The sequence below is a fragment of the Alexandromys fortis genome, unplaced genomic scaffold (assembly GCF_014885135.2).
Source record: "Alexandromys fortis isolate MF-2015 unplaced genomic scaffold, M_Fortis_MF-2015_v1.1 scaffold_253, whole genome shotgun sequence".
Taxonomy (NCBI): domain Eukaryota; kingdom Metazoa; phylum Chordata; class Mammalia; order Rodentia; family Cricetidae; genus Alexandromys; species Alexandromys fortis.
This window is the reverse complement of record NW_026068124.1, coordinates 1,017,674-1,035,946: the sequence shown is the minus strand read 5'-3', so window position 1 is coordinate 1,035,946 and position 18,273 is coordinate 1,017,674. Positions and strand designations below refer to the sequence as shown.

General features: G+C 44.1%; 1 protein-coding gene across 1 annotated transcript in view; it reads right to left on the bottom strand.

The window, feature by feature from the left end:
* The window catches only part of Siae (sialic acid acetylesterase), a 34,073-nt gene that overhangs the window by 10,932 nt on the left and 4,868 nt on the right, over positions 1-18,273 (bottom strand). The window contains exons 3-7 of the mRNA XM_050125669.1: positions 12,827-13,002; positions 7,367-7,505; positions 3,354-3,612; positions 1,954-2,063; positions 1,303-1,436 (exon numbers count right to left, since the gene is read on the bottom strand). Of these exons, the coding sequence (XP_049981626.1) occupies positions 1,303-1,436; positions 1,954-2,063; positions 3,354-3,612; positions 7,367-7,505; positions 12,827-13,002 (818 nt within the window). The remainder of the gene's footprint in view (positions 1-1,302; positions 1,437-1,953; positions 2,064-3,353; positions 3,613-7,366; positions 7,506-12,826; positions 13,003-18,273) is intronic.

Genomic DNA, 18,273 nt, shown 5'->3' with positions numbered 1-18,273 from the left:
TTAATTGTGTAATTTCCGAGTCATAAAAGCCAGAACTACCACTCCACTAAAAAGTCTAGGCATTAGATATGTCGTGAACACATTTGAACTTGGCCCAAACGTTTATTCTTTTTTTCTAAGGGTGAAAGCAGAATATTTCTGACTGGCTTCCTCTGACAGAAAGCACAGCCTTCCCTCACAATGTTTTCATTTTGTGTTGCAAGCCATTATCTGAAAAGTGCCAAACAACCACATACTAGAAACACAAAGGTGACCCCCAGAAATATAGCCACCCATACAACTACATGTAAACCAAACAAGAGCTTAAGTGATTACTAAGAAATGCATTATCTGGGGGAAAGGCATCTAGCCCAGACGCTCACTAGTCATACAAAGTTTCCTAAAATCCAGGCAGAGACCCGACTAGGTCTTCAAACCAAGGATATGTATGATGCTTGGAAGACAGGCAGGCGATACGGCCAGTTCTAGAGGGTGTCAGGGATAACAGCAAGTCACGGAGACAGTGGGAAGCTAACATGGCTGGTTGGTTGAGCAGTTTGTGAGTAGGTCTAGGGAGGCAGCCGAGCCAGCCTTAGCCAGCTGGGGAAACGCACAACCCTGCTCAGCATAGGACAGTCCACATTCTCACCCACTGCTAAGGGTACACATTTACACAATTGCATAATTTTAACAAGAAATGGGGGTGTGAATAAAGCCTTTGGGGGGGTATATCTTCTGACCCAGCTGTTTCATTTCTGGGAATTTATCATTGGGCAATAATTAAGTTACAAGGAATCTGCTTTCAGGAAAACAACACAGCTTGTAAATGCAAAATAAGAGAAACCACCTAGTGCCTGTCCGTTAAGAACTCATTTCAATGTGTTTCAGTGAATCCGTATTTCTGAATATTCTGTAAGCATGACAAATCATGTTGAAGAATACGATTTATTGGCATGAAAATGCTTACAATATGATGGGAAGAGAAACAACAATTGTACACAAACAGAAGTATGCTTTTTTTTTTCTAGAATTTTCAGCAGTTTTAGCTTTATGATCGTGGTGGTGATGGTGGTAGTAGCTGGGATTGTTTTTGTTTGGGTATTTGTTTCGTCTTTGAAAGTTTTCCAGTGAAATTGGGGTGCTTTTAGAATAAAAAATATTAGCTGTTTATTAACATGTTTAAAGATTTCATCATCTCTTCAGTAAATTCATATGAATTAAGGGTTATATACAGCTCGGAGTTAGCACACACTGAAAACAAACGTGGGAACGCAAACGCCTGGACAGAGATCTGCATAGCGCAGGCCTTCCTCTGACACATACCTGGACAAATCCAAAAGGAAAGAAGCGCCCTGTCTGCCCCTGGGAGCCACGGTGGAAGGTCTGGCGCCAGTCGTCGATGAGTGCGGGAAACACGCATGAGTACAGGTCTCTGTTATAATCTGCATTGGACTCCCCTAAAAACATCACCTAAATCGTGAGAGGACTTCGGTGTGCATTTTTAAAATGCCTTACATTTTTCCTCTCCCCATCCACGCCCTGAAGTAGTAGCCTGCAAGCTCTTATGGCGTCACCACTTGCCGTACCCAGAGGCTCTAGGCGTGGCTCTCTCTAGGTTCCTGGAACTCTGGGACCATAAAGGAAATGAAAAATACTTGTGAGCCCATCTGCTAAAGAACAGGCTACCTGAGAATCACGACGCCCAGCACGCAGCCCCTAGTCAATGGTTATGAGAGACAGGCCTTCCTTGGCCCTCTGGCCACCGGGTAACTTAGCAGGTAGCTAAGGACAAATAAGAGATCCCAGACAAAACCAGCTGAAGCAGCACAGATCTAGGAGAACCACCCTGTTAAGCCAGAGAAGCGAGAGCTAAAGGAAAGTATAAAGTCACTGGGCTTTGACGCCATCAACTTCTTGGGGCCCTTGGCCACACTGCAAAAGCTAACTGATACAATGGAGAAAGGGTAAGCTCACCCTGGTACCACACCGCCCCTTTCAAAGTCATGTTTTGCAGTGGATGGATCATGGCATTCCAGAGGACAGAGTGCGCTGAGGGTCCAGCCACTAAAGCAGCCCGGAAGAACCTGGAATCGGAAAGATGAACAGGGTCACCAGATCACAATAGTCAGCCTGCCCAGGCTCACTTGAACAAACCTCAGAAGAAACAGCACAGGGCTAGTCCAGTCTGTTGCGTTTCACTGGAGAGCACGGGAAAGCCTTGGGGTTCTACCTCCGGGCTCTTCTGACTCAGTTCTGTGCGAGTCCACAGGAAGCCATGCCCGTTTCCAGATGCGGCCATTAAAGCGAGTGGGAGGCCGATTTACAGGCAATAATTTCAGCTAACTATTCCTCAGTAGAGAGATGCTTAGATCAGCTTAAGTGTTTTGCTTTTGTCAGTAATATCACGATTATCTTCCATGGAGCTAAACAAAATGCATACATACTTAATTCTTTTTGCAAGATAAATTCCCAGCAGCAGCACTACTGAGTCAAAAAGAAGGTTGTTTTTTTTTTTTTTTTTTCTGACTTTGGATATGGTTCCAAACTTCCTGTGGAATACATATATGCATTTAGCTTTGCGGCAGCTCTGTACGAGGACCCCCACTTTCCCCCGCCATTTGCGTTTGCATCCCCACTCCTCAGAGATCTGGCTTTAAAACCCCACCACAGCCAGATAGGACTTTCCCTCCTACTCTCCCAAAGGCCATTCATTCTCTTTGTCCAAACTTACCGTCTCCACCCCACTCATTCCCAGGCAAGCCTGTATCCAAATGTCCCAACTGTACTGAGAGCAAAGCTCCCCCCCTCCCAGAGAGGATGAAACAGGGCTCGCAGAAGTGGGGCGCATGCCGTTCACCTTCACCTGCATACAGTATTCTTTAGGGCTTTGTTTCGTTTTTCACTAACTAGTTCTTTCTCTCCCCCAGATATTCTCCCCACCCAGCTTTTCTCAGGCAGGCTTACTCAGTACACTAATATATTTTAAATACATATTTATGCATTCCTTCCTGCCTGGCTGTTTACTCTTGAGGCACAAGAGCTTGTACAGTGGCCAAGAGGAACCCAGGTGTTGGGGTTGGATTAGCCCACTTACTAGTCCTGCCCACAGCCACTTATTGATCCTCTGTGGGACTCGGTGTCTTTAACCACGGAACAGCAGCAGTATCAACACTTTAGGGATGTAAGAGCCTAGTACAGTACCCTCCATAGAAAACGGCAGCAAGCACTCAGCTACTGCTGTTACTGAGTTAAATGGTCGTTATCCCCTACTGACATGTACCCAGATGACTACAGTGCTCACGACAACAGCTGTGCCCTGCACATGGATAACTCCACACACGCAGGACAAATGTGGACATTCAGTGCACACTTACCTCCTCAGAGGACACAGGGGTCCATCACTCTCACACTCCCTCTTTGTGGCCTTTATCTCGGGTTGAAGAACTCTTGCATTCCATGTATCAGGGACTCCACAGGCTTCCAGTGACCTTCTAGATGACCAGACTTCAATGGGTGTCCCACCCCAACTGGAGGAGACCAGTCCAATGGGATATTGCAGAGTGTCATACAGGTAACGCCCAAAGAGCCAGCACACTGCTGACATGTAAGTGAAATTTCCATGGCCCAAGTTTCCTGGGCAGAGAAATATTACAGGGACAGTCATAAGAAAAGCAAGGGAATACAAACCTGAGCTGTGAGATCAATCAGTCTAGGTGAGAGCAGGGGCAGGAGCCAGCCCTGGGCTCCTTTCTAAGACCTTCAGAAGCAAGGTAAAAATGAGGGACAGAGACAAGATACAGCCCATGATGAAGCTTAGCTTCCAAAGCTCCCCTATGGAGAATCTCCCCCACCCCCTCATTAGTGACCATTTCTCTTGGTAGTTTTTTAGGTTGTTTGTGTTTGTTTTTTTTCAGTTGCTTATGTTTTCTCCCATAACGAGGAACTAGAGCTCTCAGTCTGGCATCAAGGCAAATGGAAACAACTGTGTTGCTGTCTGAACAGAAATAATGCACTTATGTAATCAGGGAACCAAAACTCTAAGCAGCTTTTGAGGTACCCTAGAACCTCAGGCACCTTGGAATTCAGGAATCTTCGCCCTCTTCAGGAGGTAAGCGACACAAGAACCATCAGGTCCCTTTTTCCACCCTCTTGTCTGGCTACTCACTTAAGGCAAGCAGCCAGAAGGGAGGGATGAGATGCATTCTTTTTTTCTGGATGATTTTATGACCAACTCCATGCCTAATGTAATGGAGTGCTGAGAAATCCAGCAGAAGGGGAGACACGGCCATCCCCAGCTTTACTCTTTCACCAGTCCGGTTTATCTGTTCACACTGCCCCTGAACCAATATAAGCTGCTGCACCTGAGTTCCACAGGGAGGAAGTTGGTGAGGGGAGGGAGGACGCAAACACGCACAGCGACAAGACTGATTCAGATCAGTACTTAGGCACTGGCGTAGTACTGCAAAGGACTCAAACCCAAGAAGTGATAGTGCAAATGCAGAAAGTCAAATCAATTTCCGACAAATTAGAATTGAGCACCTGCTATGTGCCAAGCTACATGATGGTTGAGACACAGCAGCAATGAATGAGCCACAAAGAACCGCTCAGAGCTCTAAAGCTTACTGAGTAAGTCAAGTGATTAGCTGAATAAAATGACAATACAGTGTCTTAAGAGAGTCAGAGAAGTGAAAGGCAGAGTTAACAAAGAAAAAATACTAAATGAGATGAAGTTCATAAAAAGCCTGGTTTGGGGGCTAGAGAGATGGCTCAGCAGTTAAGAGCACTGGCTGCTCTTCCAGAGGACCAGGGGTCAATTGCCAGCACCCACAGGGCAGCTCACAACTGTTTGTAACTCCAGTTCCAGGGTTTCAGACACCCTCATACAGACATATATGTGGGGAAAACACTAATGAACATAAAATAAAAAATATATTTCTTAAAAAGCCTGGTCTAGACTGACTTCCTCCCCTCTCTGCACAGCCTGATCAAGTCACTTCCTGTAATAATCTGCTCAGTGTTTCCCTCTACGGTGGTCAGGATGACACCGACTCCACTGTCTAGTCATGATTAGGAGATGTAGCCTTGTTCGAGGTATGCCACTGGGAGTGGGCTTTGAGGTTTCAAAAGTCCAAGCCAAGCCCCTTCTCTCTCTCCTCTCTCCTCTCTCCTCTCTCCTCTCTCCTCTCTCTCTCTCTCTCTCTCTCTCTCTCTCTCTCTCTCTCTCTCTCTCTCTCTCTCTCTCTCTCCTCTGAAGCTATAATCAAGCCCTCAATTAAATGTTTTCTTCGGTAAGTTGCCCTGGTCATGGTGTCTCGCAGCTATAGAAGAGTATTTCTTTTCTATAGTTTTAGTTACCCGAAGTCAGGAACTTATCTTATTCATACCTATGTCTCTAATGTCTAGGATACAATCAGAGCAAGTGTGTGTGTTCTAGTGTTAGGTGGCTGTGGGTAGCCAGTTTAAGATAGATCTGCCTGGTAGGTAGAGGAGAAAGGTCATTGAGAAGGAAGAAAATAAGTTAGGAGGACATAGGATAGGCAAGAATTTATTTATTTGTGGTGTGTGTGTGTGTGTGTGTGTAAAGATGTGCAAGCATGTGTGGGTACCTATGTAGAGACCAGAGTTGATGTCAGATGTCTTTTTCGACTGCCCTCCACCTTACTTATATATTCATGTTTCTATTTATTTATTGCTGAGAGCTACAGCTGTCACTGTATATTCCCACAGCAGCTCTCAGCAATGTGTTCCCTCATTTGTTTGATATGGCCTCTCACTAAACCTGAGACTTACTTATTCGGCTAAGCTGGTGAGCCACAGAGATCAGCTTGTGTCTGCCTCCCCAGTGATGGAATTACAGACAGATGCTGCCACGTTTGCCTTTTCATGAGTACTGGGGTTCCAGATTCAGGCTTACACGGCAAACATTTTATCATCTCTAGGCACTAGATAGCAAAACTGGCATTCTATATGGAATGTGTGTGTGTCAGAGAGACAGAGACAGAGGTGGGAGCTAGTTCCACCCTTCCATCATGTTGGGTCCTAGGGATCAAACTCAGGTTGTTAAGGCACGGAAACAGGTCCTATTACCCACTGCCCCTAAGAATCAGACAGAATGTAGTTTACTAAGTATTGGGTTCCTGAATTTTTTCACAGTAGATTATAAGCACATGAGGTCAGGTGTTTTTACCTGTGTCGTTCACTGCTTTACCCAAAGCACTTAAAACAGTGCCTAGCAAATGATGGGCTCTCAGGAGCTTGGTGAATACACTAATACTTGAAAAGGGAGGAACGAATAAAGACTCTGAGGGAAAGCATATACAAAGTAAAAAAGAAAGGGCCTAGAAAGAACACGGAGACCACATTTGAAAGTAGAATTAAGGAAGCAAAGAACAGGGGTGAGGGGTTGGCGGCAGGAGAACTGAAAAGAATTACCACACGGTTAGGAGTGGCTAAGGGCAGTGGTCAACAGTGCCAAGTGCCGCTGAGGTCACAGAGTTTATAACGAGAACAGTACCATTAAGGTGAACAAATTGTTGAGGTATAAGATCCAGACTACCAAGGACTGAAGAATGGACCATGTTGCTAGGCGATGGTGGTACACACCTTTAATCCATCACTCAGGAGGCAGAGGCCAGCAGGAGGATCTTGGAGCTCGAGGTCAGTTTGTTCTATAGACAGAGTTTCAGGACAGCCAGGGCTACACAGAGAAGCCCTATCTCGAAAAAAGAAAAGAAAAAAAAAAGAGTGAAACATGTCAAGGCAGTGAAGAGAATGAAAACAAAGACTCTAGAAAGTGTAAAGCAACAGGAAGAGACGGAGCGTCATGAGACGATGTTGGCTCTGTTTTAGTTTGTGAAAAGAAAGAGCAAGGCTAAACCCTTGCAGTAGGAATTATGTGTCTCTCACACTCTCTGCCCTGTCCTTGGACTAGTGCAGAGTCTGCAGCAGAGGAGGCAGAGACATGAAATAAAGACTCTGTGTTGAATGGAGAAAAAGGGCAGAATAAATCCTGATGAAAAAGGCTCTGGAGGAAGCTGGGGCAGATCCAAATTCACTCTAAAAGGATATCAGTAAGTTGTACTCAAGCACCAGCATGGGGGCGGGGCAACAGAGAGGGTTACCATGAGGGAGAAAGATGCTGGCCCCCCTCATGCTGAACAACAATCAGTACTGTTCTAAAGTAAAAGCAAGAGCCCTTTCCTGAACACCAGGGCAAGACTCAGGGTGGACATGAAACGTGAAACCATGATCATCAGGGATGGGATGGAGACCCAATAGGAACAAAAGGATGGTTCTGTAATAATAAGAACCAAACTGAGGGGTTACAGGTTCTGCTTAAGTCACTAACCCATTCCCTAGAGACGTGCAGGCTGAAGCACTTACATACCTGCAGTGGGCTTGGACCACGACAGGTCAACCTCATCAAGGTCTTCCAGTTCCTCCTCTGCCTGGACGAGGGAGACAGAGAAGATGCGCACAGACTGGTAGGCAGCACTGTCAGACAACTCCTTCGAGGCATTAAAGATCTAGAAAGATCAGAGGGTCCGTTAACCTGAGAGACAGCAAGCTGGCTTATAGCTTCTCAGTAAACACTTCTTGCAATCCACTGAGCTCCTTATAACACTTGGATACACTGAGAACAAAGGAATAACCAAATCAGTAATGGTTTGGACCAAAAACCATTGGGTCCACTCTGATCAATGGAGTCCATGATGAATCACAACTCATAAGCGAGGGAGCCCGGCATCTGCCACAGCAGGTCTATACGGGACAAGAAGAGCTGTGTCGGGGTACAGCTAAAGAACACTATGTATTACATCATTGTCTCCCCCTACCCCCATGGCTCTGAGGACTGGATCTAGGGCTTAGGGCATGCCTGGGAATCCTTCTACCACCAAGCTACACCTCCCAGCCCATAGTTTAATATGAAACTAAAAGACTTGTTCCCTCTGGTAACTGATACCGGATAACACAAAGTCTCTGAATTAACTCCTTTTAACAATGGTGTTTAGGGAGTGTCTGTGGAGACAACATAGACCATGACTTATTTAATCTATATACCATTAATAAAGAAAAAGATTACAAAGAAACACACAAGAGAAATGACTGTGGAACCTAGGTTACTCTCATCTTGATCCTGGGGTGGGGCATAGTCACTAAGGAAAAGGCTAGCAAGAGAGGTAATCTGAAAAGTGCTGCCAGGGGAAGGTTCAGAAGAGTCCCAAGGAACTAAAGAATGAAACGTGTCTGCCCAGAGATACCACATGTCCCAAACCACCCCACGAGTCCTCATGACACAGTGGTCTGGTGCTATTCTGGGCAAGATTGTACGTGCCGTACTGAGTGACTTACTCATCAGGCCTGGTAAGCCTCATTCCTCTAAATCTTAGGAGCACCCTACTTCCTTTCATCGTGGTCTCTTGCACTCTTGTTGGGTTATTGTTTGGGGTTTTGTTTTCATTAAGGTTTCTGTTGCTGTGACGAAACACCATGACCAAAAAGCAAGTTGAGGAGGAAAGGGTTTGTTAGGCTTACACTTCAGCATTGCTGTTCATCACTGAAGGAAGTCAGGAAGTAACAAGGCAGGATCTTGGAGGCAAGAGCTGATGCAGAGGCCATGGGGGTTGCTGCTTACTGGCTTGCTTCCTATAACTCACCTTCTTACAGAACCCAGGACCGACAGCTCAGGGATGGCCCTCCCCACTGATCACTAAACGAGGAAATGCCTTATAGCTCAATCTTAAGGAGGCATTTCCTCAGCTGAGGCTCCTTCCTTCCTCTGATGACTCTAGTTTAGGTCAAGCTGACACACAAAACCAGCCAGCACAGGTCTGTTGATGTAATTTCCTTTATGGTAAAAATCAAAGGACAATATCTTGGTTTGCTTTTGTATTTGTGTGCGCATTTGCTCCAGAGTCCTCTCTATCCCCCAGAGCAGTCAGCTTCTCTCAAGACAAAGGACCAACAGGATCATCAGGAAGGTCAGTTACCGTGTGCCTCAGGGAGCAGGCTCTCCAGATGAGTCAGGCTGCCACAGCAAGGCACAGGAGGCCAGGATACTTTGCATTGGCCTCCAGCCACAGAGATGGCAGCTGCTTCGCTTTCCCTCCCAGCCACCGCAGAGAATACAGCTGGCCTTCCAGCCCATGATCCAGAAGAAGGAAAAGGAATAAAGCAGCCAGGGTGCCCCCTTGGCATCTCATTGAAAACTGCTGTCCCTAGAATCGCCTTCGAGTTGACTACTGCACTGGCTGTAGCCAACAACACAAGCAAATACAAAGGAAATTGTTCTTGGGTCACTGTGGGAGCCACAACCTGATGTGCCTCCTGGGCGGTATCAGCTCCAGCTGTGAAGGTCTCCATACTTAGGGCAGACATCACACACAGTCACAGGAAAATTCCACTGGAAATTCTGATCTATCTTCTGGAGCTTACCTGGCAGGTTTAATGGAAAATGGATGGCAAAGAGAAACAAGCTGATGTGCTCACAGTGTACTCTGGCAGGGAAATTATTTTTTAGCGTTAAGTACCTGTAAAAAGTCACCTCCTTTGAAATTCAGCTCTGCACTGAGCACGAAGCATCGTGTGTTGCTTCCATGGAAACAGTGGATGAAGCTGCTTTCATTCCCTCCGCCCACACTAGCTTCCACACTGCCTGGGAACGCGAGCAGCTCATAGCAATGAGACGCCAGCTTGGGGAAGCAGGATGGGAGAACATGCTACTTGTCTTCCAACCCCATTGCTGAGTCTGCCTGGGTAGTGCCAGGGCAGTGGAGTCAGGGTGGCTGGCATGCTCCTGTATTGTTACCAGCCCAGGGAACTGGATTCAAAACATTAACTGGAAGGATCTTTTCTCATATTTGCCAGAACTGGAAAGCCGGGTGTTATAACAAAAATGGGGGTGGGGAAAATTCCTGCTGTACCTGATGACAATCACATCTGAAATTGGTCCCCGTTCCCAATACCACTGCCTTTTTGATGGAAGCATTTCCTCTGGGATGTTGGCAGCAAATTTAGGAATAAAGAGATTTCAGGAAGATTTTCATTTAAATGACACTTGGTTTCCCTGCTGATGAAAGGGAAGCTTTACTCCATCTGCTGAGATCAGATTTCATCTCATCAAACACCTCAGTATAATTATTTCCCTACCAAGTATTTAAATGAGGATGTAAATGAATACCAAGGTATTTGAAGTCATTAAGGCTGCCTGGGCTGAGGGAGAGCACCGCTGTCTCTCCAGGGACCAGACTGGTCCCCATCAAAGCAGCTGCTCACCAGTGTTCATTTTGTAACCTTTGTACCACATTCTTGAATTAATGAAGACACGCCAAGAATCGATTTCCCTCAGAGGATCTAAGCAAGGGGCCTGCAAGGGGGAACAAGACATATGTGTAAGTGTGTATGTATGTGAATGTGTGAAAATGTAAGCGTATGTGTGTGCTCACACTCACACATGTGGTGGATGGACATCTAGGCATCGACACAGAAGAATCTGGAGATTTAGTACTTTGTTTCATCTTCTACTGTATCAGTTTAGTTCTAAGGTTGAGGTAATAATGGTATATAAGCCATCCGCCATACTTCCAAGAGTCCGCTACTGGAATGTGGCGCCCATCCCTCTCTTCCATATATTAATTTCTCTATATGTAAAATAAGAAAGAAGAGATTGTCAAGTGATGGGCAATTTGGGCTTCTTGTCTGATACTGGCCATCTTTTCCTAAGCTTACTGGAAATAGCTGAGTCTTAAGACCTACCCTGAGGTGGCAGATGAACATTTAGACTTTTCTCCATTTATAAACATCTCACTTGGTGTTATAAATAACATTCAGCTTTAAAATTCCATTTTACCCTAACAACAAGATGGGCATACAATCTGCCATTTCCTTCTTTGAATGTGAAGAGGGGTAGGTTATAGTGAGAATCTTACCTCCTCAAAAAGGCACATGGAGGGAGGAAAGGGGAGAGAGACAGCCCTGTGCTTGTGTGCTTATGTGCACTGGGAATCTGGACAGAGAAAGGAGCAAAAGCATCAAGGGGGAGCCGTGCAATGCATGCTTCCTATCAGAAGAGAAGGCTCTGCACACTGTTAAAAGACCGGAAAATGTGGCTTTCGGTACTATCGCACCTAAAATGCTGCCTTACAAACTAAGTGCATGAGAGAGAGAGAGAGAGAGAGAGAGAGAGAGAGAGAGAGAGAGAGAGAGAGAGAGAGAACACATATGTTTCAGATAGAATCCTCTTTTCTGTCCCCCTCCATCTCAGAGCTCCCAGCCCAGAGTTAATTCAGAAGATGCTCGAGAAAATTCCAGGCAGAAAGAAAGTGTTTACGCTTAGCAATCAAGATCTGATTTAGCTTGAAAGAAAATGGGATGGGATCCCTTGGCATAGCCTGCTATTGAGAAAGTTACTATATAGATACAAACAGATCTGGTCCATGCCTTTCTGTGAAAACACAGAACTACAATTAAAACATGAGGGAAAGCACTGCTTCCTCTAATGACTTGACAGCAGTTCCACTTCTGTGTAAAACCATGATTCCTACCAGGATAAAACCTCACATCTGTGTCCATTCAAACATGCCAACAAGGTCCAGGCCAAATTTAGCTTAATAGGCATTTCAATTTAAAATACTTCCATATATTTAATTAAGGCAGGAAGAGTTCACAAAATACTGATTAGAAAACTATATATACAAAAAGTCAGATTTTTTAATGAGTTAAACATGGGTAAAATGAAGTAGATTTGTCAACCTTTTTATTTATTTATTTATTTATTTATTTATTTATTTATTTATTTTTGGTTTTTCGAGACAGGGTTTCTCTGCGGCTTTGGAGCCTGTCCTGGAACTAGCTCTGTAGACCAGGCTGGTCTCGAACTCACAGAGATCCACCTGCCTCTGCCTCCCAAGTGCTGGGATTAAAGGCCTGCGCCACCATCGCCCGGCTTTGTCAACCTTTTTAATACCACTGTTTGGCAACAGGTTTTCCTAAAGGGAATAATGAAACTATAAAGAATAAAAGCTGTATAAACAAGCCAGGCAGTGGTGGCACAAACCTTTAATCCCAGTCCTTAGGAGACAGAGGCAGGCGAATGGCTAAGTTTAAAGTCAGCCTGATAGACAGAGCTAGATCCAGGACAGCCAGGACCAGGGCTATACAAAGAAATCATATCTCAAAAAAAAAAAAAGCTTAAAATATATAAAAGTACTCTAGTTTCCACTTTTTTAGTGATTTATTTTCATTTTATGTGCATTGGTGTTTTTCCTGCATGTGTGCCTGTTGGCTCCACTGGAACTGGAGTTACAGACAGTTATGAGCTGATGTGTAGGTGCTGGGAATTGAACCTGGGTCCTCTGGAAAAACAGCCAGTGCTCTTAACCAGTGACTCATCTCTCCAGCCCCTCTAGTTTATACTTTTATCAAAGAGAGAATTGAAAGGAAAGCATGGCTTGGTTGTACAGATTCCTAAACATCAAACTTAAAATATTTCTTAAAAACAGAAAAATAGTCAAGAAAGGCAAGAAGAGATAAATCAACTAGAAAAGAAACTCAGTTTGGAGGATAAAGATAGGAATAGCGGTAAGCTTTAACCTCTTTAGGGAGAAAACTGAGTATATAAACACAATTAGTGCCAACCAATAACTCCAATTTAATCAATAGTTCACTTCTTTAGGGTGCTAAATACAACAATTTAGTATGAAAGCACTCGGATTAGATCCTGCGCATGATAAGCACTTAGTAAATGAAAACAGCCTTCCTTTTCCTTGTTAGTCTTTTTCCCTTCTCCTTCTTCTCTCTTCCTCCCCATTATCATCAACATTTATTGTCAGCTGAGACTCCGAATTACCTGTGACACAGTCATCTGCATGTTACTCTGCCCACTGCACAGCCAGACGTCTCCAAATAAGACATCGTGAACCCTCAGGGTGGCATTCGTTATCCCCAGAGTCTGCTGTGCCATCACTTCAAAGGGTCCCCCGGGCTCCATGGGATCCAGCACCACCATCCAAGTGTTGGAGTGTGCTGCAACAACAACAGACTCCAAGGAATTAGCCAACCAACCACCTAAAACGAAGTCAAACCCCCAACACACTCCATGTGTGGCTATGCCCAGGCTCTGTGACAAACGGTATGCAAAGCTATAGGGATTGGCCAAATTTCAGACAAGGGGGGATGGAGCTGTTGAGAACAGCAGCCCTTTTATCCTTAATCTGTACCAATCCACGCTTATTTTTATCTAAGGCGTTTACAGGAAAAATTAGTTACCCAGTTATAATCCTAAATTAGGAGAGACAAAAATACAGATAGATTAAAATTCAAGGACAGTTAGTTTTAAAAAAATTTAAAAAACACAAAATAGAAATTCTCATTACACTATCCAACTGTCAATATTACCATAATCTAATCTTTCTGATTTACACAGCACCCTGAACTAACTTGCAATTATCCAATCAAATGTGAGCACAGGCTAAGACTCATTTCTACTCTAAATATTCCCTTTACTAAGCAGAATCACCCTTGTCATCCACCCCACCTCCTCCCACGTTGCTAACAAGTATTAACATTGCTGGTGGCACTGGGCTCTCCCATTAGCGAACAGGTGCGTGGAGAAACGAACATGTCAACAAGTAGTGGGAAGCGTATAAATTAATCTCTGCGAAAAAGATATTTTAACTTGCCCAGTCGATTATTCAGAATGAGCTTTTGGGACTCCACTGGGGAAAGGAGACGCTACGAAAGGCCCTATTTTAGGGATCCCTGGCTTGCTCCCTGGGAGCCACACCTTCCACTGCCCTTCTTCCCGGTCACTGGATCACTGTATTCACTGTCATACTCAGAGATTGAAAACAGAAATGTCTTCCAAGTGGCAAAGTATGCAAGACAAACAACAAGAAAACATAAAAACAGCAGAACAGGGAAATACAAACATAGAAAAGGCAGAGAAAACATTTTAACATAAAAATGGTCAAACATGAACTGGCTTAACACAGTTGCCGTCACATCAATCTAAATTCAAAGGAAAAGAATGGGGAGACGGGGCCACAGAGCAGTGGAAAGTTATTCCCCTAACCTATGTGAAGAAATAATTACATAGACAATTACATAAATACCACCCAAGCACCTACTCCATGCTGGGCAGCCGAGGCTCTTTCTAGCCAGAGACAGCTAAGCAGAAACAGATGCCCAGATGCACACTGGAAAACTAGGAAAAACTGAAGCCATAAAGGGTCGCTTAGAATGCCGGAGGAAATGTCTACATATTCGGCCTCTGAAAAGCAAAAGCAGCTGAGTCTGTCACTCCCCTCCAGGAGGTCAGCGAAGCCCAGGACCACGTGCTCACTATTGTATTTCTCTGACCAATAGCCAGGCATCAGCGTATAAAATTCATAATTCCACCGAAACCAGAAAAATCACTGTTTTGGAAACAGTGGGCAGCGAGTACAGATTGAGTCGCACAGGTGTGATGTGCTCCGTATGGCTCACACTTCTGAACAGGCAGACATTCCAATCTGTCCTAATACAGGCTTGCCAAGGTCTTTCCAGGCTTCCTGCACTGACACATCTCCCCAAGACTCTGTCCTCCTGCCACTAACACTGCTCATGTTTGCTGATGGGGTCAAGTGCCAGAAAACTTAACACAGGACCATGTCTTAGACTTCTCCTATTATCCAAGGATTCAGAGGTATTAATTGGGTATTTTCCCTTAGCTTTTCGGCACACACGGGGGTGGCAAAAGCTCCTCTGGCCAGCACTTCCAACAAGTGTCACTGTCTACGGTGATATGAATAAGATTGGCCCCCATGGCTCATATATGTGAATGCTTAGGAAGAGGCATTAGGTGTGACCTTATTGGAGGAACTGTATCACTATGGATGGGATTTGGTGTTTCAAATGCTCAAGCCGGATCCAGTAGCTCTCTCTTCCTGCTGCCTGCCTATCCAGACACATAACTCTTGGCTCGTTCTCCAGCACCATGTCTGCCTGTGCACCACCATGCACCACCATGCTTCTTGCCATAATGATAATGGACTAAACCCCTGAACCTGTAAGCAGCCCCATTTAAATGTTTTCTTTTGTAAGAGTTGCCGTGGTCATGGTGTCTCTTCACAGCAACAGACACCCTGACTAAGACAATGTCCAACAACAAAAAGACGGTAAGGAGAACAGGAAATAGCACCACCATCTTTACTAGCACTACAGTAGAGAGACTACTGGGAGGGCCTAGAACCTGAGGAAAACCGAACCTGGAGGCTGAGCTCTGATCTCAACATCCTTTGTACCAGAGAAACCTGTCTTCAACCTCTCAAAAAGCCTCCATCTTGGCTAGCTAAGATCTTTGAGTTTCTAGCGTTTTCCCTCTCTCGTTTAAGAAAAAGAAAAATAAGCCCTGACACAATGCTGTATTGGGCAGCAGAGCATGAGAAACTCATTGCACAGCGGTGAATTCACTGATGGGAACGCCCAATCAAGAGCGGACTCACAAGCTATAGGGTCTGATTCTGTGTGGATACTGTCTGCAGGAAAGAGTACAGCACCTGTGATGTCTTAGACGAAGGGTGGGATTCTAAAGTCAGAAGCCACCGTGTTTCACAAGGAGAACTGGCTAGTCCTGGGACTGTCAATTCCGAACAGGTTGCTGAGGGGGAGCAAGCCACAGGCCACTTACGAGCTTTTAGAAAGTCTGTTCACCCATCAAGTCTGCTAGGATGGGTACAGATAGAAAATCTGAGCCAGAGACCATAACTCATCCAGCATCCAATGGGCTTTCTGCTGGTTCTTGGTCTTCTGACCCACAGTTGCTCTGGCCTTGCTTGCTGGGCAGTCGTCATTTGCTACCTTGTTACTTCTCGTGCCAGTCCTGGCCCGGCTTCTCTAAGTTTTCATTTTCAGTGCAGTAAGACCTTCCTTAATTCTGCGTCCTTACATTTTTTTTCTTCTACCATCTAGGAAGACTGATCTCCTTGCTTCATCATACAGCTTCTTAGCCTGCTTACATTTTGCCAAGCACCCCATCAAGTAAATGACAAAAAAAAAAAAAACCTCCAACCCTGGGTTATGCTGAGAAGAAAGCCATGCACATTGACAAGGGCTTTATGTTTTCACATGTAACAGCATATCTCGTGGCTTGCCCCTGACTACTGATCTGAATATTATAGCCAAGGACAGACGCAAAGAAAGGATTCTCTATCTCCCTTTTCTCTCCCTCTTCCCCAGATAACTCCAGCCCCAAGATGGAAACCACCATCAAATGGACAAAATGAAAATAACGTGTGTAGAGACTTGATTAATCACAAAATATTTTCTTTCTTTTCTTCTTATTAGTCATATCAAATATTAATTATTTTGTAGGTCACTGTGCCCAGTACCAAGAAGGGGGTGGGATATCCAAGGCCTTTTATCTTCTCAAGAGGAACACATAGGGATAAAAGAAGTGGCTCTCTTCACTTCTCCACATAGAACCTGACTCTACATTGGCTGTAACGTGATCCTGTGGCTTTTAAATGTGGCTCAAATGTGCTGCCTGAACCATCCCTTACTACCGACATTCAGTCTATAGCTTAAAATGCAAATCTACCACCACCAAATAAGAACAAAATAAAAACTAAACACTTTATGTCAGTAAAGCTGCTTATGAAAGTTATATAAACTATAGCATGTTGTGGCATGCACACCTTAGAGCGGGTTCTAAAGTTACAGGCTTGTATTATCCTCCCTGCTCCAGAGCAAAACAGAACCTGTGACCTGCTTTCAATCAATAGCTCTACAACAGAGGAGAGGTGAAATGTCCCTGTTGAGATTAGATTATTTTATGAAGGAGGAAAGTCCACTCACCTCAGTCACAACGGCCATCATTAAGAAAACAAATGACAACAAAAGCCGTTGTGGAACCTTTATAGACTACTAATGGGAAATAAGCTGACTAAGTAGCCATGAAAATTAATATGCTCTAGCCAGGCGATGGTGGCACACACCTTTAATCCCAGCACTCATGAGGCAGAGGCAGGTGCATTTCTAAATTTGAGGTCAGTCTGGTTCTCAGAGTAAGTTCCAGGACAGCCAGGGCTACACAGAGAAACTCTGTCTTAAAAAAAAAAAAAAAAAAAGGAAAAGAAAAAGAAAGGAAGGAAAAAGAAAAGATTAATATGTTCGAAAAATTAAAAGTAAAATGACCACGTGATCCAGCTATACCTGCAAGTAAATTCCAGAGTATATACCTGAATGAAGATAAACCAGCACATCACAGAGATACCTACACATCTGTGCTTCTGAGGCACTATTTGCAATAGCCAAGATAAGAAATCGGCCCAGATATCATCAATAGATAAAGAAGAAAATGTGTTATGTGCCTACATACAATGGATTTTTATTCAGACATAAAAAAGAATGAAATTATATCATTTGTAAGGAAAATGGATAAAATAGAAAAGTATCATATTAAGCTAAATAAGTCAGACATGGACAAATATCACATCTATCACAAATAATCTAGATTTAAATAAAATATAGTCAACATAATATGAGACATGAAAGCAGAATGGACTACTTGAATAGAGAAAGTAGACAAGCAGTTAGAGTCAGGAGGTGGAAGATGGGTAAAGAAGTGAATGTGAGCACAATATAATGATACCTATGCATAAAATGCCAATAATGAGACCAATTATTTCATATCCTTTCAAAAAGGAGACTGGGGATATAGCTGAGTTGATAGAGCACTTGCATAGCATGCACAAAGCTCCGGATTCACTCCCCAGCACTGCATAAACCAGGTGTGATGATGGTTCATGCTTATACTCCCATCCTTTAGGACTGCAGCCCTTTAATACAGTTCCTCATATTATGGTGACTCCAATCATAAGATTATTTTTGTTGCCACTTCATAGCTGTAATCTTGCTGCTGTAATGAATCAAAGTGCAAATATCTGATATTTCTGATGGTCTTAGGCGACCCTGTGTCTCTTACCCCTGTATCCAGGACTTGTGCCTCCTCTTTCAAGACAAGTCTTAAACTAAGTCCATTACCCTGCTAAACTCACACACACAAACACACACACACACACACACACAATCCTTCCTTATTGTGGTGCACATCTCACATAGCTATAAGTGTTCTTTATTTTCCTGCCTTCCCTAACCTGCAAGCTTCACTAAGGGAGAGACTAAATCAGTTTCATGCATCAGCTTATCACCAGTACCTCGCACAGTGTCTGGTGCATAGTAGATAATAAATATTGGAATAACTGAGTAAATAATAGTAACAGTAATAGTAACAATAATATCCACCCAAGTTAATGT